The sequence below is a fragment of the Candida pseudojiufengensis genome, assembly GCF_024610245.1.
Source record: "Candida pseudojiufengensis strain CBS 10847 chromosome Unknown scaffold6, whole genome shotgun sequence".
NCBI classification, from domain to species: domain Eukaryota; kingdom Fungi; phylum Ascomycota; class Pichiomycetes; order Serinales; family Debaryomycetaceae; genus Lodderomyces; species Lodderomyces pseudojiufengensis.
Genome location: NW_026261522.1, coordinates 279,528 through 300,842, shown reverse-complemented (window position 1 = coordinate 300,842; position 21,315 = coordinate 279,528). Strand labels below are relative to the sequence as shown.

Sequence of the window (21,315 nt, the reverse complement as noted above, 5' to 3'; positions counted from 1 at the left end):
TAAATAATTTTTAAATAATTTGAGTGAAAATTGATTGCATAAATCTAATTTTCAACAACTTATTTGAAATTAAAAACAAAAATTCAATACAACCAAGCTTCTCTTACCTTTCTAATTCTTTTGTGGTTTACAATAATGAAATACTCCCCATAAATATTTTTTCTGTATGATAATGTTAGTCTTTTCAGATTTATAATAATAAAAGGATAGCAGAAAAAGAAAATCGTATTTTTTTTTATCAATTTTTCTTTATTTATTTACTTATTACTATAATCGTAATTGTTATTGTTATTTGGAGAGATTGGGAGGAAAAGAAAATAATTTATTATTTACCCTTTGAGTAACCGGGATACGATAACCATTTTGAAATATAATATTTGGTCGAGGTATTTTAGAAGATGTAATCAATAGATTATCAATTGTTTCATATTATAGTTTAAACAACTAGAAGTTGATGTTACTAAGATTTAAAGAACTTTATCAAGCTTTTTAGATTTGAATTGGAAAAATTAACCGCTATGATTGTTTCTTGGAATAATTGTACCCTTAATTAGCTTCACGTTATCTGATAAGGTACTTTGAGGGCGTGCAAATGGGATTCGAGAACAAATGTTGGAGGTCATCATCATCAATGTGTCTATGCTCCACTCAACTTTTAAGCTTTAAATAATTTCGAAGAGATACCTAAAGACTGGAACCACTTCATCCATTCGAATTTTGCGAGATCTAAGATTTAGTCTCCGCTAATGCAACATTCTGTAGGTTATACCTTCTTTGTGCATTCTAAGTTATTAAAAAAATATTATTTCTTGGTATCAGTCAAGATTGCAAGATTTGGGTTCATGAATAATAAACACAATATCTATTGAATAATTTGATTGATATCTATTCATATCATATGATGATAATGGCGGGAATCAAAAAGTATATAATGATTCAAGCGTCCGTTGACTTCAAATTTTAACTTATTTAGTTTTCATTCACAAACAACTCCTATATAAGAATATATAAAATTAAAATATGGGTAAATCAAAAGAACCATTTTCAATCGAAAATTATGAAATTTTACCTGGTACAGTTCATTTAGTTGATATTGGTCAAAATTTAAATGTTAAAAAAGCTGGAGATGGAGATATCATTTTACATCCTCAACCAACCAATAATCCAAATGATCCATTAACTTGGTCGAAAGGAAAAAGAGCATTTCAATTTTCATTAATTTGGTTTTGGGGATTCATGGTTGCTGGTTCTTTCAATTTTATGGGACCACTTTATACTGCTTGGATAGAAGACTTTGGTGTTACTTTAAATCAAATTTTGATTGGATCAGGTTTAGGTTTCTTATTTTTAGGTACTGGTGTTACAATCATTCAACCAACTGGTTTGAAATTAGGTAAACAATTTGTTTATAATGTTTGTACAATTTTATCAATTGTTGCTTGTGCTTTTGGTTCACAAACTAAAGATATTGCATACTTTTATGCTTTTAAGATTGTTATTGGTCTTGCTGCTTCTCCAGTTGATTCATTAGTTGAAATTTCATCTACTGATATGTTTTTCCAACATGAAAGATCTACTGCTATTTCATGGTTGGTCATGGCTTTATATGGTGGTTCTGATTTATTCCCAGTTGCTGCAGGTTACATTGCTGATTCAATGCATTGGAGTTGGACTTATTATGTTCAAATCATGATTTATGTACCATTATTGATTGTTCAAATTTTCTTCATGGAAGATTCTACTTTTAGACGTGGAGGTTCAAAAAATAATGAAGATTCATTAGAAGAAGGTATTTTGAAACAAATTAAATCAAATGAAACTAATGAACAAGTTGCTACCCTGGAAGATAGTAAAGAACAAGTTGAAATTGAAGTTGCATCTGTCAATAGTTCAGAACTTCCAAAAAGAACTTATTGGGAAAATAGAAATTGGGTTCATCGTGAATATAATGATAAAAGATCTTGGTTTCAAATTTTCCTTAGACCTTTCACTTTAATTACTTTTCCAGCAGTTGTTTGGGGTGGTATTATTTATGGTGGTCAAATGTGTTGGATCTCACTTATTGTTAACTTACAAGCTGCTATTTATTCTAATCCACCATATAATTTCAGTGTTGGTATAGTTGGTTTAACAACATTAGGTATGTTTTTTGGAAATGTGGTTGGTATGTTTTATGGTGGTCCATTTATTGATTGGTTAGCTGTTAAATTAGCAAGAAGAAATCATGGTATTTTGGAACCAGAGCATAGATTACATGCTATGCTTGTCCCTACTGTTTTAAACGCTGCGGGTGTTTTAGCTTTTGGTTTAGGTGCATACTACGGATCTCACTGGACTATATCAGTAGTGATTGGAATGGGTTTTATGGGTTTTGCAATGACCAGTCTGGGCAGTTGCAGTTTAGTGTATGCAGTTGAATGTTATGGCAAGCTTGGATCTGAGTGCATAGTCTTGATGTTGTTCATCAGAAATATGATTGGTATGGCTTTTACATTTGGTATCGGACCTTGGATGGATGCAGCTGGTACTTATACTACTACCTGGTTGATGTTCATGCTTTCTCTTATAATCAATGGATCTTATCTTATATTGATTTTCTGGGGTAAAACCTTTAGAAGATGGACTAAGGATCGTTATGAGAGAATGACTGTCGGTCTTGTTGCTCATTAAGTGATACATATTATGCAATCTTTCCTGAGTAGTGAATTTCCGCCTCAGTCCAAAATAATATTCTAATTTTATATGTTTATATCTTATTTATCAATTTGTTTAATAAATTTCAATATCTAAATTTGTTTGAGTGATGTGTGTTGTGTAATCTCTCCTGAGTGGTAAAATCTATTTACTTCAATCCAAATTTAATTTAAATATTCCAATTTTATATGTTTTCACCTTGTTTATCTATTTTTTTAATAAATTTCAATATCTCGTAACTTGTAATTTTTATGAAAAAAAAGTTGGTGATGTTTTTGTGACACAACATTTGAAAATGAGACAAATAGTGAGACAAGTAATTTTATAAATAAAGGGAACAAATATTTCATATAACTTATATGTAACTAGCCATCTACACTTATGATATATATTTTGATTGGTGTTGATATTTTATATTTTGCTAATCTCAAGTTTATACTAACAGTCATTGGTTATCCTTTCAAACTTATTACTTCGAACGATTCCTCTTTACTTTACGTATTGTTGATCAATCAGTATTAGTACCTTCATCCTATATGCAGGTTCACTAATCTATGTTAATGAGTACATTAGTTTAGACAGAAGTTCAATGAAAGAAGAAAAAAGATGGTTTATTAAACAAAAATACAATCCAATTACGCGTGACTTCTCATATACCTTTCTATAAAATATCAACTTCATCATTATCGACCACAGAAGTTTTAATCTTCAATAATAATTGAGTTTTTAATTTATCAAGTTTACTAAATTTATCAAATTCAAAAACTTTATCAGAAAAATCCTCAACATCTCCATTTTTTATACTTTCCAATATGCCTTCAATTAATTTATATTCTCTTGAACTAGACCAATTTGGATCTTCATCATTATATTTTTCAATTCTCTTTTCAACTTCTACTATATCTTCAAGGCACAAAATACATAATAAATTTTTAAAAATATAATCTTTCAAACTCCATTTTGTTAATGAATTATTCAAAGAATTTTTAATTATTTGATCATAAAGCTCAACCGCCTTCTTATAGTTTCCACTTGAAGCTGATAAATCAGCACATTTTAAAAATGCTTTATTTGATAAAGCTTCTGCATTATCGGTTTGAAAATAATCACCTGCTTGCTCATAACTTTTGATTGCATTAGGTACATCATCAACACTCTCATATAAATCAGCTAAATCCATTGTAAAATTGGCTGCTCTTCTGAATTGACCATTTTGAGTTAAAAATATATGAATTGCTTTAGTAAGTGCATCTATTGCATCTTTTGGCGAATTTGATTTGAAACATTTGTAAGCTTCCACTAAATGATTTGCTGCATCATTATGATTATTCAAACTTTGTTGGATTTCAGCAGCTTTTAAAAATGAATTTCCTGCTTGATTAAAATCTTTCTTCAATCTATAACTATTTGCTGCTTGAATGTATAAATCTGTTGCATCTTCTTTTCTCATTGATTGACTAGAACCAGATATGAATGAGAAAAAACCCAGTTGAGGTTTAAGTAGTTTTTCTGCTTCCGCTATTAATGATTTTGGATCTGACATTGTTGTGTAATTTGAATTAAGAACTAGTTGGTAGAGGATACAATATTAGTTGTACATTACTCTATTAAGAAATCTTATTATGATCTTTTTTATCACACAAAAAGTGGCTACCAGAAAAGTTTATAGATAACCAAAACATCAATACTTTAGATAAATTTCAACATGAGCAACACTAAAAAGAAGATACGGTATGATAGATTACAGGTACTAGGGATTAAAGCAGTGGAACAAGTGATTAAAACGTCTTTTTCAGATGAACAAATACAACAATGTTATCCCACCATAATGGAATCAAAAACAGGTTCAAAAGATTTAAAAATAGGACTTGATCAACTTCAAAAATATCTTCATGATAATACGATAGCTGAGTTTAATACTATTTATGATGAATATGGGCTCAAGCAAAAGTTGTCTGATCTAGACGATATAGTTTCACTGGCTCAAAAGAGGAAGCAATTGGGAGATATAAATACAACTCACATCGACCAACTATCACCTAAAGACTTAATTGATTCCACAATTTTGAGCAATAAAGAGGATGTTTTGGGTCAACTAGAGCTCATATATAATCAACTATGCAAAGACAATGACGAATACGTGCAATCTTTGAGGAATTTGACAAAAGAAAGTGAGCTACTATCTAATCAAATTCAAGATATTTTGGATCCCATAGTAAGTCAAGCACAAATTTTAAATCCAGTACCGCTACAGTTTGATAATTTAATCAAAATCAGTGAAAAACATCATTGACTTATATATTTATTATTTACAATGGGTATAACTAATTAGTCTAAGCTTGTTTTTCTTTCTTCATTATTTCGTAATTTCTCTTGGCTAATTCATGATAACCACTAACTCTTTCTCTAAGTTGTCTAATCTTGTTATTCTTTCTCTTCTCACTTTGTGTTTCTTTGATCAATACCTTGTCACCCCAGATTTTATAATCCTGTAAGTATTGTCTACCCATGGAAAATTCCGTATCAATAACGTCATCTGTCAATCCTAATTTGGCTAAAGCATAGTAATACTTTTTAGGGTCTTTCCTTTTCAAATATTTCAAAATTTTTTGTCTATACTGAACTAATTCTCTAACTACTTGAGTGGTTGCATGATCATTTTTATTCGCTTTTATATGTTTCATTCCAAAATGTATTTTGACTGTCATTACAGCTGCTTGAACTTCAGGAGATGCAGTGTCACCAGGTTCTCTTTGTAGTTCCTCTCTTGCATATTGTATAGCTAATTTCTTTTTATCTTTCGAGTCAGTGTTTTTTAAATTTAGTATAGTTAATACTGCTTTTTTCTTACTTTCCTCAACTGCTTTTACATTTTGTCTAATCTCTTCATTATTTGAAGCTTTCTCCAATGACAATTTTTCAGCAGCAAATAAAATTTTTTCAAACTCTACTCTATCTATACCATTTGCTAATTTTGTTTCTTGATCTTCAATCTTCTCCAATATTCTTGAAAAAAATTTTGATCTACGATCACCTAAAACTGGATCGACTTGATATGGAACATTTTTTGCATCATATTGTTTCAAAGTATTCACATCTCTTATTATTTGTTTCTTCATTCTTTTCTCTCTTCTTCTTAATTTACGTTCTTTCTTTTGTGGTGTATCTGGTTCTATAAATTGTTTTGATGCTAATCTTGGTGTCAAAATAGCATTTTGAGTTTGAGATAACCTAAGACTAATAGGTCGTCCAGATGTGAGCAAACGCACCAGATTTCTAAACATAGTAATTGATGGATTCAAGCTTGATGGTTTGTTAATAGTTATTTCGGAAATTTTTTTCTTCCTCTCTTTTTCGCTTGTAAGATTCAATTTTGAAACAAAGTTTCACGAACAAATGAATCAATAACAAGCATTACCATGTAATGAAGTAAAATATGTGAGCCAAGCCGACTGCAACACTTGAATCATTGAGCCCAGGATCAAAACCTTTAATCATTCAAAACTTCGGTCAAAAGACACTTCGCGTACTTATGTTTAAACTCCATGATATTGAACTTTTTACCTAACACCCATCTTGTAAATAAAAAACGAAATCAAGAACACATCCAATTGACCCTTTTTGCCCATTTCAATCAGTTGAAGACCAAATTAACAGATAGGATTACCAAATATTTGGTCAGTGTTTCATATCTCTAAGATGGTAGCATCTTCAGAAGTTTTTAGAAAAATTTTCGAATCTCTTGTTTAAGAAATAGAATTGGCAATCAAGTTTGCATCATCTAATTCAAAAAGATTAAGGCAGAATAATCATATAAAACTACAATTTTTCCAATCACAATGCAAAGATATTTGATACAGTCTTTGAAGAGATCAAACGGCTTGTGTAGATCGTCAACTTTAAGGTTGAGTCCCATTCCTCAAATATGCGCATCGAATCCATACAACATTGCCATTCGTTTCAATTCAACAAAACCAACATCTGACGAATCCAAGGCGGTAGACGAAAACCAAGAACAAGTCAATGCAAATACTCCATCAGAAGAATCTCAAACCGAATCAACTGAAAGCCCCGAAATTAAATTATTAAAAGAAAAGTTAGATAAAAAAGATAAAGATCTTGCAGCAATGAAAAATCACTATACTAGAGCTAAAGCAGACTTTCGTCATTTACAAGAAACAACTAAAAAAGAAGTTCAGAAAGCTAAAGATTTTGCATTACAAAAATTTGCTAAAGAATTATTAGAATCAGTTGATAATTTTAACTTAGCCTTGGGTCATGTAAAAGAAGATACATTAAAATCAAATGAAGAAGTTAAAAATTTATATGATGGTGTTGATATGACAAGAAATATTTTTGAAAAGACTTTAGGTAAATTTGGAGTTGAAAAAATAGATCCGATGGGAGAACCATTTGATCCAAACTTACATGAAGCAACTTTTGAAGTTGCTCATCCAGATAAGGAACCAGGTACCGTTTTCTTTGTTCAACAAACTGGTTATACATTGAACAACAGAGTTTTAAGACCAGCTAAAGTTGGTGTCGTTAAGACTGAGGAGTAAATGAAATAAATAAAAAGTTCATTCTTTCTTGTATATATAAAATGATGTATAGAATATTAGACCATAATATTTTAATGTAATGATAATGTGACGTTTTTACTGAACAACCATAACCATTGTGAAACAATTCGACCTATACCTGGAGCCAAATGAGTCACTACGGCGCTCTTATTAAAGTACTGTATTAATCGCTTGATTTTGTGTAAGTGAAAAATTATTTCTATAACCGCCAGTCAAATATTTTAATGTAAGACTATAAATATAAAATTTCAAGCACGTCATAATTCAATTGAAAAACTAGCCATTCAATAATTTTAATATCTTCAAAATGTTAGCTACTAGAACCTCAATACGTCGTTGTTTTTCTACTACATCTACATTATCAAAAACTTTGAAAATTGGATTAATTCCCGGTGACGGAATTGGTAGAGAAGTGATTCCAGCAGGTCAAAAAGTTTTGGAAAATTTACCATCTTCGTATAACTTAGATTTTGAATTTGTAAATTTAGATGCTGGTTTTGAATTGTTCAAGAAAACAGGAACTGCATTGCCAGAGGAAACTGTTGAAATTTTAAAAAATGAATGTGACGGTGCATTATTTGGAGCAGTAAGTTCACCAACAACAAAAGTTGAAGGATATTCTTCACCAATTGTTGCATTGAGAAAAAAATTGGGGTTATATGCAAATGTTCGTCCAGTCAAGTCAGTCAAAGGAATCGGTAGACCAGTTGATATGGTTATTGTACGTGAAAATACCGAAGATTTATATGTTAAAGAAGAAAAAACTTATGAAGCTGAAGATGGGACAAAAGTTGCAGAAGCTATCAAAAGAATTACGGAAACTGCATCAAAAAGAATTGCTAAAATGGCTTATGAAATTGCTTTACAAAGACAAGCCATTAGAGAAAATTCAAAAGGAGAACAACTTCATTCAAAACCATCAGTCACTGTTACTCATAAATCAAATGTTTTATCACAATCAGATGGATTATTCCGTGAATCATGTAAATCAGTATATGATTCAAATCAAGATCAATATTCAGGTGTAGATCATAAAGAACAAATTGTTGATTCAATGGTTTATCGTATGTTCAGAGAACCAGAAATTTTCGACGTTGTAGTAGCTCCAAACTTATATGGTGATATTTTAAGTGACGGTGCTGCAGCTTTAGTTGGATCGTTAGGTGTAGTTCCTTCAGCAAACGTTGGTGAATCATTTGCAATTGGTGAACCTTGTCATGGTTCAGCTCCAGATATCGAAGGTAAAGGAATCTCAAATCCAATTGCTACTATCAGATCCACAGCTTTAATGTTGGAATTCATGGGTTACCCAGAAGCAGCTGCCAAAATTTATGAAGCTGTCGATGCTAATTTAGCTGAAGATAAAATTAAAACACCTGATTTAGGAGGAAAATCATCCACACAAGAAGTCATTGACGATATCATCAAAAGATTTTAAAAATCAAATTAATATTGTACATAAATAATTTCATAGATTTCTAATACGGTTTGAATCTTTGATCTTTTATCTTTTTATGCTCCTTCTTGTGTTTAGAAGTTTTCTTTTTCTCTGATGTAGGCGAGGTCACTAGTACGGGTTCATCTATTTGTTCTCCAAAAGAGTAAGACTTTAAAACATGAGGCAATTCCCATAACTTTATTTTCCCATCTTCTCCACAACTAAGGCATTGAGTCGTATTTGTTTTTACTATGACGTCTCTGACTACTTCATCATTATGAGCATTTTGTAAATGAATTATTCGAGATTCTTTGAATTTTTCTTTCACTGGGTTGAATGGAAGAATTGATACACTATTATTTGTATTGGAACCATATGCAACAAAACCACTGGGATTTAAATCAATTACATAATCATTAAGAGGCCATTTTATTCTCAAATCCCCTAAATCTTCAAACTTTGGACTTTCCAAATTTTCATAATTAGTATCATTTAAATCATGAAACATTAAAGTTTCAATATGCGTCAAAATTGATATTCTTGATTCTGTTATAAAATGACATGAATGTACTGAGCCAAAATTTATGACTTGATGTAATGCATCCTCTTCATCTACTTTTGATAAATCGTATATGTTGACATATCCATCCGTTGAGCCAGACATTAAATAATTTAGCGTAGGGTGGAATTCCAAACATGTAACATCATCGTGATGAGAGTCAACAAACGATTTTACAATTTTTTCTGTATTTCGTATATCCCAAATATGAACTTCAGCGTCTACTCCTTGTAATTCTGTACCTCCTGCTAATAAATCATTTTTTGACGCCAAAGATAAAAAATTTGAATTTTTTGAATTACCTAAAAGTATTTGTGGAGTACTTTTATTTGATCGTACGTCCCAGATCTTGATACCATCTGTGGAGCATGATGCTATAAGATTTTCGTTGATTACAGTCATATCATTTACACTTGATTCGTGAGCTTTGTCAAAATTTATTAGAGGCGTCTGTGCCAAGTTGTTTAGTGAGTAACCTAGAATTGATCCATCACTTGATGACGCTATAAATTTATCATTCTGAAAAAATTTGAGTTTCAAAATCCAGTTGTCAACAGCTTTTGATGACCAAACATAGCTGCAGCTGGCTTCATTTCCTCCCATGCTTCTTCGTCTATTTTAATGATCTGAGCGTACTTTTCGGACTTGTATGAAATTTATGCTAGTCAAATATTGTTTCAATTATAATGTCTCACAAAACCTAAACATGTAAATTTGAAATCAATATATACATCATATCATCTAACAGTAAGATTCAACTACAACAATTAAATAACCATGAGTAGTTTAGTTAAAAAGGGGAGTCAGTTTACTCCTAAAGTGAAAAAAATAGTGAGAAGAAAGCCAATATCAACATCAGATGTTCCCACACCAGAACCAAGTCAAATAAGTCAACCAAATCAAATTTCAAGTAGAAGAAGTTCTGTCACTCAAAATAAACAATTTGATACCCCACCGGCTACACAATTCAAAGGTTCTAAAAAACCTAGATCTAGTTTTGATTTAACAGCAACTAGACCAGTCATAAATTTGAATGAGGAAAATGTTGATCCTATGGATAAAACACAAAATACTGAATCAGCCATAATCGATAGTGATGAAGGAGAAGTAGAAGATGAAGTTTTGAAAAAAAATCTATCGAAACCGGTTTCGAGAAGAAATTCTATAAGTCAGAGAAGATTGTCAGGTATAAATCAACCGGGTCAAAGAAGCAGGTCCGCATCAATTTCACTTCGAACTCATGGAGATGGTGGACATGTTATTCATCATTCTGCTAAAATATCAATACCGACGTCGTCTGCAAAAGCTAAAAGAAGAAGATCACTGGTCGGTGGATCTAGAAGCAAAAGACCTTCAATTACTTTAGCATCTCCACCAGTTATTGCAGTTACAGCTCCAGCTTTAAAGCCGTCTGCAAATGCTCCCAAGATAATTCCTTCACAACAACAACAACCGCAACAAGCACAACAGCCAGTGATTCAAACTTTCACATCGAAACCCGGAGCTGCACCCATTAGTATGATAATGAATGACAACGAACCTGAAAAGAATAACCAAGAGGCAATAAGCCAAGTAAACAAATCTTTGGGAGTTGAAAATGCAATAAGTCAAGAATTTGTTGTTGGAATAGATCCAACCACTAATAAATTAAAAAAATTTAGAAGAAAAGGAGCACCAAAGAAAGAAATCAAAGATGAAACTGGATTTAGTAATATATCAAATATATCGCTAGATGATTATTTACCTGTTGAACCAGACAATTTAATTACTACTGTAACTAGTATTTCTCAACTACCCCTGGGAATTAAAGATGAAGATTTGGATTTGTATGGAGAATTGAAATTTGAATATGAAGGAATGACGATGGCTGATTTATGTAAACCTACAATAAAAGTTGGTGAAGTTAGTACGAACTTTGCTCTAGTTCAAAAAGCAGAAAAGCAGTTGAAAGAGAAAAGATTACAAAGAAAATTGGATCGAGATAGAGCTAGAAAAGAACGTATTTCATTGCAAGAAGCGACTTTAAAAAATGAAGGTAAAACTGAACAAGAAATCAGAGAGGAACAAGAACGAGACAAATCTAGAAATAGAAATGGAAGTGATCTACTAGATTTACAAGATGATGAAGCAGATAATAATCTGAGGTCAACTGCTGTTCAATTAACTATGGTTGATGGTAAAATGGGTTATAGTGAAGAATCCGCAGTTGTTTATAAACCAAGAGCTGACACTTCTGGAAGGTCGGTAGAAGAATCGAATCCTTATGCAAATCCTGTCACATCAACTACATATAGTAAAAGAACATATACTGACAAATGGACACCAGAAGAATTGAAAGATTTTTATCAAGCTCTTAGTATGTTTGGTACTGATTTTTCATTAATATCTCAATTATATCCACATAGAACAAGAAAACAAATAAAAGCGAAATTTGCATTAGAAGAGAAAAAATATCCTGAAGTTATTGATCTAGCGTTGAGAAGAAAATTACCAGTTGACTTTGAAAAATATTGTGGTCAAACTAAAAATGAAATTAAGACCATTGAACAATATAATGAAGATTTGAAGAAAGTAAGAACCGAACATGAAAGTAATATGAATGCAATTGCGGTTGCACGTGAACGTGCGTTTAAAGAAGATGCTGAAGCTAATAGAAGAAGAGAAATAGAAATTAGAACAGGTTCCAAACCTATGACTACAGCTGAAAGAAGAAAAGAATTGAGAAAGAATGAAACTGTTGTAGGTCTGATTGATGATTTAAAGAGGGAGTAAGAGTGTATATATTTTTGAATGTACATGAATATTACTGCAATCCTTAGTCCGGTTTTTTAATTTAAAAATCATTCCTTTCTTTTATTCAGTTCTGTTGAGACGTTAATTTAGATGAAAATAAATGAATTCTGAACGGATGTTGTAATATTTCTGTGAATATTCAAATTCAATTTTAATTCTTATGCAAATTATATGCAAATAGTTTAAAAGTCCTGAATTTGTGCACTTAGGTCTTTACATCCGTACCTCAATGTAATTAAAATTGTTAAGAAATACTCCAAAATGTTCTTTTTCCGTGAAAAACGCAATTGTACTTGTTGATCGAGAAAACCGTATTCATCAAAAATGACAAGATAATAGTACCTAAATGTAATTTTAATCATGTCTAATTCTTACCACCTTATTTGATTGATTATCTCAAAGGTTAAAAAAGTTTTAAATGACCTAAAGACAGAACTTAGGTATCACTCGATTCTATTTTTCCTCAATTTGGTCATATCAACTACGATTGGAACATCTTAAAAAAATTGCACGTAGGTAGTTTCGTGTGAAACAAAACAAAAGAAATTCTGAAACATTTAGGTAATGAAACATATGTTCTACATATTAAAGAAAATTTTGTTTGATTTACATTATCCGAGTTCGGGCTCATATTAGAGTTATGGTTGACAGTTTCAGACTCAATGTAATTGAAACTTTAAGGATTGATGAACTTCATGGACAAAATTATGGTGGATTGAATTTACCATGTTTGATACTAATCATCACTTGAAATAAAAAGAAATTAATTGTCCCTTAATTCAAATTAATTATAATTATGGAATTTATTACATGATAAAAAATTTTAACCTATCACGTAAAAGGTCATAATTTCAACAAGAAAAAAAGGAAAATGATTAATTTCAAAGTATAAGTAAAAAGTTAAATTAGTGATGCGATACGAATACTTTAATTGTACATGGAGGAATGGAAATTTGAGATACAAAAAATTGAGATGGAAAGTGAAAAATTTCTTAATTATCATGAACTTTTGTGTCTCTTCGGGGGTGGGAATTGGTTTCGTCTAAAATTTGGTTGACATAAAGTGATTTAAGATTTATTGTTTTCATAAGGTACAAGATGAAAAAGTGCGAGCAGTTGTGTTTACCATCAATCAGTCATCGATGAAACTGTTTATATGTGGATTTGGGGTTACATCAAATAATCTTCCGTCATTAAATATTACTTAATTGATGTTCCAAATTATTCATAAACCTCAATCTTTGAGTAATAAACTTTTTCAGTCATCAAACGTATATGCAAAGTCTTGAAGTATGAAGTATAACAAGTCACATTATGCATAAGGCAAACATTGTTAATCTAAACTTAGCCTATTACTATAGTATTGTTTCATTTAAAAATACTTAAAACTTTGAAGATTTCAAGTTGATCAAAAAGATTAAAAAGATAATTTTTAGTTTGTCACACAAAATTAAAATAATGAATCTTACATGATTAAACTAAAATTTTTCAAATAAACAAACAAATCGGAAGTAGTTACATTTTTGAAGAAACAAGATGCATCTTAGTAGACAAGAAACTTTAATAAATTATTATCTCAAAAAGCAATGTTGTCATAGTAATAAAATTTTTTGATTAAGGCTGAAAATCTGGATTTAGAATGAGGGATCAGGTTTCATACAAAATCGATATAAAAACACAAGAGGTTTCTTTAAATTGATTTAAGATTGATAATTGATACTTATATCATTTATCAATAAAAGCAGTGGTGAAGATGCTGAATCCTCAACAACAATTTGATAATTATAGTATCACAAAAAATGAATCAAATGACCACCATTTAGATCATACTGAAAAATCAAGTTTCGCTAAAACTCAAACTACTTCATCAAATGATGATTCTATCACTAAACAAGTAAATGGAGAAAATGTTGACAATTATAATTATAGAAAGTCTTTAAATACAACTACAAAATCAATCGGTATAAGAAGAGTTGAATTATTAAATTCTCAATATAATAAACCATTTTTAAAAATTGTATTTTTCACAACTATATTTTTTTGTGCTTATTCTTATGGTTTAGAAAGTACAATTAGAGGAAATTTACAATATTATGCAACTTCATCTTTTCAACAACATTCTTTATTTACAACAGTTGGTGTTATGCAATCAGTTATTAGTTGTGTTGCTCAACCTTTTTATGCTAGATTATCAGATAAATATGGTAGACTTGAATTATTTTTATTTGCATTAGTATTTTATTCAATTGGTTTAATTATTCAATCACAAGCTTATGATATTAATAGATTTGCTGGTGGTGCAGTTGTTTATCAAATTGGATTTACTGGTGTAATGGTATTATTTCAAATCATTTTATCAGATGCATCAACATTAAACTATAGATTATGTGCTGTATTTATCCCAGCATTACCATTTATAATAAATACTTGGGTTAGTGGTGATGTTCAAGCTTCAGTAAATGCCAAATATTCATGGAATTGGGGGATTGGTATGTGGGCATTTATTTTCCCATTATCTTGTTTGCCATTCATTGCCTGTTTTATTCATATGATATATAAAGCACGTAAAACTGAAGAATGGAAACAATTGAATCTAGAAGTTAAAAAATTAAATCCTCATTCAAAATTAAGTTGGACTTTTTGGAAAAATTTTTTTGTTGATATGTTTTGGGATTTAGATGTAATTGGTTTATTATGTATTGTAATTGTATTAGGATTCATTTTAGTTCCTTTCACAATAGCAGGTGGAGTTACTTCTACTTGGGCAAGAGCTTCAACTATTGTTCCATTAGTTATTGGTGTTGTTTTTATACCAATTTTTGTACTTTGGGAAGCTAAATTTGCAAAATCTCCAATTTTACCATTTGTATTAATTAAAGATAGAGGTGTTTGGGCAGCATTATTAATTGCAATTTTCATTAATTGGATTTGGTATATGCCAAATGATTTTATGTATACTGTTTTAATTGTTGGTATGAATGCAAGTGTTAAAGCTGCTACAAGAATCACATCATTATATTCATTTGTTTCTGTTATTGTTGGTCCATTATTAGGTTTAGTTGTTTCAAGAGTTAGAAGATTGAAAGGTTTTATTATTTTTGGATGTATTTGTTGGGCTGTTTCATTAGGTATTTTATTTCATTTTAGAGGTTCAAATGATGGAATTGAAAGTCAAAAATATTTAAATGGTGTTATTGGTGGATTATGTTTAATGGGTTTTGGTGCTGGATTTTTTACATATACAACTCAAGTCAGTATTACAACTGTAACAAATCATGAATATATGAGTATTGTTATATCAATTTATTTAGCAAGTTATTGGATTGGATCATGTTTAGGTACTTCAATTAGTGGTGCTATTTGGACGAATAAGATGCATGGAGTCATTTTAGATAAAATGCAAGAAATGAATATTAGTAATTCTACAGGTTTAGCAGCTGAAGCTTATAATTCACCTTTTACATTTATTTTAGAAAATACCTGGGGAACTCCTGCAAGACAAGCAGTTGTTTTATCTTATGCAGAAGTTCAAAGATATCTTTGTATTGCTGGTTTAGTACTTTGTTTCCCATTAATTGTATTTTCATTACTTTTAAGAGATCATAGATTAGATTCAGTTCAATCTTTAGAACAAGATCATGATCATGAAAAACAAGGTATTGTAAGAGATGGAGTAGTTGTTGTTAATAATTATGATGATGATCCAATTTTCAAATTCTTTAAAAATTCATATAAAAAAGTGTTCGGACGATCTGAATCATCAAAAACTCAATAACTTTGATATGAAAGATTTTTGAAGTCCTAATATGATAGTTTTTGTAATAGTGTATATAGTTGATTAGTTAGCATTTTCAGTTTTATGTACAATTTTAATAATATATAAATTTCAGTTTAACAAAGCAAACAATTGATTTAGATAAACATTTGGAGTCTTGATCTGGAAAAAACAAAATAAAGAAATATTATAATGTAATTCTCAGAGATCAACAAGAAACTAATTGTATTGCTTAAAATTGACAACATGAATTGCCCAATAATAATAGTTCAAAGAGTGAATTATACATACGGCGATGGTGGCTAAAATGTGTTTCATTCCCCCAGGTTTAGATTCGAGGTACAAAAGTATAATATCAAGGATACGTTACATCAACCAAATTAGAAATTATGGAAACAAATACAAGGAATAGTCTAAACATAACAATTAAACCAAACCAATCAGGATTGAGCGAGTTTGAGTTTAAAACAAGGTTCGGTTTTGTAAAATTGAAAAATTAATATTAACTTAAAAGGACGTAACTTTAAAATTTAAAAAAGATCTAAGGATATTGATCTTGGCAATTGAAATATTCATAAATATTTGAAATATCGAATCAAATAAAGTTTTGATTATCTAAATTTTATTAATTCGTAATATAGTTTTAATGAAATACTTTACGAGTTTGGGGATCTTACTTGTTGTTGTATCCATGTTACGGGTTTTAAAGAATATTTATATTTGGGAAAATTCTGATGATTTTGATTCAAATTTGTTGGTCGTATGAACCAAACAATCATCAATAACAATGACTAAGTCTGAGGATAGCATTAATAGCTTTACTAAACCTGATATTCACGATGAAACTGAAAGGTCAAGTATTTATAAATATCAATCAACAGCAGTAATAACTGATGAACAAGATATTAATAGTGAATTACCATCAAATAATTTACAACATGCTGTAAAATCTTTTGGAGTTAGAAAATCAGAAATTATGAATTCTCAATATAAAAGTACAATTGCAAGAATTATATTTTTTATATGTATATTTTTGGAAGGTTATGCTTATGGATTAGATTTTATTATAAAGGGAAATTTACAAGTTTATGCTACATCATCATATAATCAACATTCATTATATGCTACTATTGGAGTTATGCAATCTGTTGCAAGTGCAGTTGGTCAACCATTTTTTGCGAGAGTATCAGATAGATTTGGTAGATTAGAATTATATTTAATATGTTTATTATTTCATGTTGTTGGTACTATTTTACAATCTCAAGCTCATAATATTCAAATATTTGCAGCTGGTGCTGTTATTTATACAGTTGGAGTAACTGGTTTAATTACAATTAGTTTAATTCTTATGGCTGATATGAGTAATTTAAATTTTAGATTATTTGTAAATTATATTCCTGGTATAAGTTTAATTATAAATACTTGGGTAAGTGGTGATATTGTTTCTGCTATAATTACAAATTATTCATGGCAATGGGGTATTGCAATGTGGGCTTTTATTACTCCATTAGCTTGTTTACCTTTAATTTGTATGTTAATTCATATGAATTATACTGCAAGTAAAACTGAAGATTGGAAACAATTAAAATTAGATAAAAAAAAATTTAATCCACATTCTAAAAAAAAATTTAAAATTTTGGAAACAATTGGCAATTGAATTATTTTGGGATTTAGATTGTGTTGGATTGTTTTGTGTGACTGTTATATTAGGATTTATCTTGGTACCAATTACATTAGCTGGTGGTGTTAAATCAAAATGGCAAGAAGCTTCAACTATAGTTCCATTAATAATTGGTATAATTTTCATTCCAATTTTTATTATTTGGGAAGCTAAATTTATTTCAACTCCTTTATTACCATTTGCTTTAATGAAAGATAGAGGTGTTTGGTCTGCTTTTTTAATTGTTATATTTGTTAATTGTATTTATATGTTACCAAATGATTTTATGTTTACTGTTTTAGTAGTTGGTATGAATGCTAGTATAAAAGCAGCTACAAGAATTTCTCAATTATATTCATTTGTTACATGTATTGTTGGTCCAATTCTTGGTTTAATTGTAGTTAAAGTTAGAAGATTAAAAGCTTTTATTATATTTGGTTGTTGTATGTATGCAATATCTTTAGGTATTTTATTTCATTTTAGAGGTTCAAATGATGGGATTGAAAGTCAAAAATATTTAAATGGAGTTATTGGTGGATTATGTTTAATGGGGTTCGGAGCTGGTTTTTTCCATTTTGCAACTCAAGTTAGTATTGTTTCAGTTACAAGTCATGAATATATGAGTATATTAATTTCAATTCATTTAGCATGTTATTATGTTGGAGCTGCAATTGGGAATGCAATTAGTGGAGCAATTTGGTCAAATAAAATGCATGAATTAATCTTGAGTAATATGGAAGATATGAATATTTCAAATTCAACAATATTAGCAACTTATGCATATGGTGCACCATTTGAATTTATTTTAGAAAATTTTTGGGGTACTCCAGAAAGAATTGCAGTAGTTAGATCATATGCAGAAGTTCAAAAATATCTTTGTATTGCAGGTTTAGTTATGTGTGGTCCTTTAATTATTTTCCCATTTTTATCAAGAGATCATAAATTAGAAAGTGTTCAATCATTAGAAATGAATAAAGATCATGAAAAACAAGGTATTAAACAAAACGGTACTGCTATTGTTAATGATTATGATGATGATCCAATTCTTGAATTTTTTAAAAAGTTAGGTAGAATTGTTTTTAGAAGAATCTTGAAGAAATAAGAAAGTATATATGATTCAATTTAACTGTAAGGGTTATTTTTATATGTAATTAGGTAGATCTAGCTGAATACATAAGATTCATGACACAAAATTAAATGTTTTAAAATGTAGATAAAAAAAAAAAAAAAGTAGATCAACTTTTAACCACTATAATAATACATGTACTATATAATCGTGTGTGATAATCAAAATCTTGTACTATAACATGTGAAAAAGGTTTGAGGAATGCAAAAATTCGATAAACTTACCTACGAATCAAATATATAGTCAGAGACTACCCTAATACATGAGGAATAACTACCTCTAATATTCCTCATCCGAATTTTTCATGAATGTTCGATCATATCCACACCAAAAAAAGAAGGTTAACTCTATACAAGGACAATCTAGTATTTCTATCAACAATAAATACCAGTCTCAAATAATGTCGACAATTAACATACAAATAAATTGAAAATTGTAATTAGTCTCTTGTCTTCTTGAACATAAATGTAATTATTCGATTGTAGACTATAAACACTTTACTAATTTGAATACAGTTGTAGGGATAGTTGTTTCTACAACATCGAAGTCAGGATTAAGATTATAATCATCTGTTTTTTCAGTTTATCAAATCCCTTTTGAAAGATATTTGATAAAGTTAAACTATTTCAACTAGTAAGTCTGAGACTAAACGATATGGTTTTCCCTGTTCAAAAATTAATAAGCATAAGAATTTCTTATTGACATCATAAAATAAATGTAGTTCTGATAATATTAGCTCAATTCTACAACAAATGAGTACTTACAATTATCAATTACTTTAACATTATATATTTAAAAGAGATTAGGGTAAGCCAAATTTAATACTAATTATTTCTCTTCTATTTCTTCAATTCTTTCTTCTTCCACGTCTTCATCATCATCATCTCCATGAATTTCTTCTAATTGATCATTATTATTAGTTTGAACATTAAAATGTTCTAATAAAGTTTTAGCAGAACTTGTATCTAAATAAATTACACCATTTTCATTTGTTACTGCATTTGAAGCTAATAATTTTTTTAAAGATATACCAGTTTTATCTTCTTCATCATCATCATTATCTGGTTCATGTTCATCATGATGATCAAAAGATTTAAAACTTTCATGTTCTCCATATAATGAAGTTTTTAAATCCTTGTAAGGTACTGAAATTCCTCCAAATGATTCTGGTTTTTCCTTGCTGTCTATTTTTGATTTTATTCTATTTTTCCATTCTTGTAAAGTTTCATTTTTTGTATAATCTAAAAGTGCAACTATAATAATTGACATATTATCACATCCAATTCCAGAACCATCTGATGTTGGAGCTAAACATAAATCCATAATTTCTTCAGAAATTAAACTTAATGATTTATCTTGATATATACCTCTTCTTACAGCTTCAATACAAGTTTGAGAACTTAAACAATCCCAAATACCATCACATGCTAATATAATAAATTCATCTTTTGAAAAATCAATATCATGTATAATAACATCTGGATAACATGTTACAATTTGTTCTTCTGCAGGTAATGCAGCAGTTTTTTTAAAATCAAAATCTCCAATACCTCTTGATAATGCTAAATTACCATTAACTCTACCTAAATCAACATAACCACCAGCAGCCGTTATTCTTGCTTTTTCACCTTCATTAGTTGGTTTATGATCAAAACTTAGAGGTTTTGCAAATCCATCTATAGACATTATAGTTCTTGAATCACCAGCATTACCACAATAAATTTTAGATTCAGTTATTATAACTGATGTTGCAGCACAACCACTTTCATCATCTCTCATATGAAAATCATTTAATATAGCTTGATCACAATTTAAAAATCCTTGTTTTAATGCTCCAATAAAATCTTTTTTTTGAAATTCTTTTGTATCTTTTATAATTGTATGTAAATTTTCACCTGTGAAAATAGCAACTTTTTCACCTCCATGACCATCATATACTCCAAAAAACGCTATATGTTCATTATCGTCATTATTGGTGCTATTATTGTTGTTATTAAGTTCAGTTTGTGTATTTGAATTTGAATCAATTTTAGTTTTTGGATCTATTTCTTCATCGTTTTCTTTTAAATTAGGTTGTGATTTCTTACTATCATTACTATCCTCTTCATCTTTTTCTATATTTGATAAATTTAAAATAGTTGTATGAGCATCTTCCATATTAACTCTCCATCCTTGCATACTTGATAAACCATATGCTAAATATTTATCTTGACCTTCTTCTGAATGTTTTTCAGTAACTGGTTGTGAAAGAATTTGTCCCATATTGTGTTGTAAAAATTGTTTATCTTATAATGGGGATATCTTTTATCGTGTTTTTTTTTTATACTGGTGTACAATTGTTGAATGGATGTAAATTCTCTAATATGATTGATCTCTATTATAGTATAATTGATCAGTGAATTATTCTACACGTTAATTTGAAAGTATTATTGTTTATTTTATCTAGTGAATCAATTGAAATTGTTGATGACTATGAAAATGTAAAAATGTAAAAAATGGGAATTGAACAAAATTATAGAGTCTGTGTTAATTGATTGATTGAAAAAATGGAATTAGTTTTGGAATATAATGCCAGTGTATATGCTAATCTGTATATTACACAATGTTTAAAGTCAAATATAGTTGATTGTTGGTTGTTAATAGTTGGTTGTAAATCTTCTTCTTGTTCTTCTTCTTCTCTATAATTT

General features: G+C 29.5%; 11 protein-coding genes across 11 annotated transcripts; 7 read left to right on the top strand and 4 right to left on the bottom strand. All coding sequences in view use genetic code 12, as the record gives it.

Annotated features, from left to right (window-relative positions):
• Positions 1-1,020: 1,020 nt before the first annotated feature.
• Positions 1,021-2,670, top strand: KGF55_000223 (uncharacterized protein; the record flags this gene model as incomplete). Its single annotated transcript, XM_051756920.1, has 1 exon — positions 1,021-2,670. The coding sequence occupies one exon, from the start codon at positions 1,021-1,023 to the stop codon at positions 2,668-2,670; it is 1,650 nt and encodes a 549-aa protein (XP_051616961.1).
• Positions 2,671-3,355: 685 nt separating this feature from the next.
• KGF55_000222 (uncharacterized protein) lies at positions 3,356-4,237 on the bottom strand (the record flags this gene model as incomplete). Its single annotated transcript, XM_051756909.1, has 1 exon — positions 3,356-4,237. The coding sequence occupies one exon, from the start codon at positions 4,235-4,237 to the stop codon at positions 3,356-3,358; it is 882 nt and encodes a 293-aa protein (XP_051616960.1).
• Positions 4,238-4,399: 162 nt separating this feature from the next.
• Positions 4,400-4,987, top strand: KGF55_000221 (MIND complex subunit; the record flags this gene model as incomplete). Its single annotated transcript, XM_051756898.1, has 1 exon — positions 4,400-4,987. One exon carries the CDS (start codon positions 4,400-4,402, stop codon positions 4,985-4,987), a length of 588 nt encoding a protein of 195 aa, XP_051616959.1.
• A 40-nt stretch (positions 4,988-5,027) lies between these two features.
• Positions 5,028-5,978, bottom strand: KGF55_000220 (mitochondrial 37S ribosomal protein uS15m; the record flags this gene model as incomplete). Its single annotated transcript, XM_051756887.1, has 1 exon — positions 5,028-5,978. The coding sequence occupies one exon, from the start codon at positions 5,976-5,978 to the stop codon at positions 5,028-5,030; it is 951 nt and encodes a 316-aa protein (XP_051616958.1).
• Positions 5,979-6,533: 555 nt separating this feature from the next.
• Positions 6,534-7,256, top strand: MGE1 (Mge1p; the record flags this gene model as incomplete). The annotated part of the gene is made up of 1 exon (XM_051756876.1): positions 6,534-7,256. The coding sequence occupies one exon, from the start codon at positions 6,534-6,536 to the stop codon at positions 7,254-7,256; it is 723 nt and encodes a 240-aa protein (XP_051616957.1).
• Positions 7,257-7,584: 328 nt separating this feature from the next.
• Positions 7,585-8,715, top strand: LYS12 (homoisocitrate dehydrogenase; the record flags this gene model as incomplete). The annotated part of the gene is made up of 1 exon (XM_051756865.1): positions 7,585-8,715. One exon carries the CDS (start codon positions 7,585-7,587, stop codon positions 8,713-8,715), a length of 1,131 nt encoding a protein of 376 aa, XP_051616956.1.
• Positions 8,716-8,755: 40 nt separating this feature from the next.
• On the bottom strand, positions 8,756-9,877 carry KGF55_000217 (uncharacterized protein; the record flags this gene model as incomplete). Its single annotated transcript, XM_051756854.1, has 1 exon — positions 8,756-9,877. The coding sequence occupies one exon, from the start codon at positions 9,875-9,877 to the stop codon at positions 8,756-8,758; it is 1,122 nt and encodes a 373-aa protein (XP_051616955.1).
• A 174-nt stretch (positions 9,878-10,051) lies between these two features.
• On the top strand, positions 10,052-12,046 carry KGF55_000216 (transcription factor TFIIIB subunit; the record flags this gene model as incomplete). The annotated part of the gene is made up of 1 exon (XM_051756842.1): positions 10,052-12,046. One exon carries the CDS (start codon positions 10,052-10,054, stop codon positions 12,044-12,046), a length of 1,995 nt encoding a protein of 664 aa, XP_051616954.1.
• A 1,774-nt stretch (positions 12,047-13,820) lies between these two features.
• Positions 13,821-15,842, top strand: KGF55_000215 (uncharacterized protein; the record flags this gene model as incomplete). The annotated part of the gene is made up of 1 exon (XM_051756831.1): positions 13,821-15,842. One exon carries the CDS (start codon positions 13,821-13,823, stop codon positions 15,840-15,842), a length of 2,022 nt encoding a protein of 673 aa, XP_051616953.1.
• Positions 15,843-16,629: 787 nt separating this feature from the next.
• Positions 16,630-18,604, top strand: KGF55_000214 (uncharacterized protein; the record flags this gene model as incomplete). Its single annotated transcript, XM_051756820.1, has 2 exons — positions 16,630-17,371; positions 17,517-18,604. 2 exons carry the CDS (start codon positions 16,630-16,632, stop codon positions 18,602-18,604), a joined length of 1,830 nt encoding a protein of 609 aa, XP_051616952.1.
• Positions 18,605-19,456: 852 nt separating this feature from the next.
• PTC2 (type 2C protein phosphatase) lies at positions 19,457-20,890 on the bottom strand (the record flags this gene model as incomplete). The annotated part of the gene is made up of 1 exon (XM_051756809.1): positions 19,457-20,890. The coding sequence occupies one exon, from the start codon at positions 20,888-20,890 to the stop codon at positions 19,457-19,459; it is 1,434 nt and encodes a 477-aa protein (XP_051616951.1).
• Between the last annotated feature and the right edge of the window lie 425 nt (positions 20,891-21,315).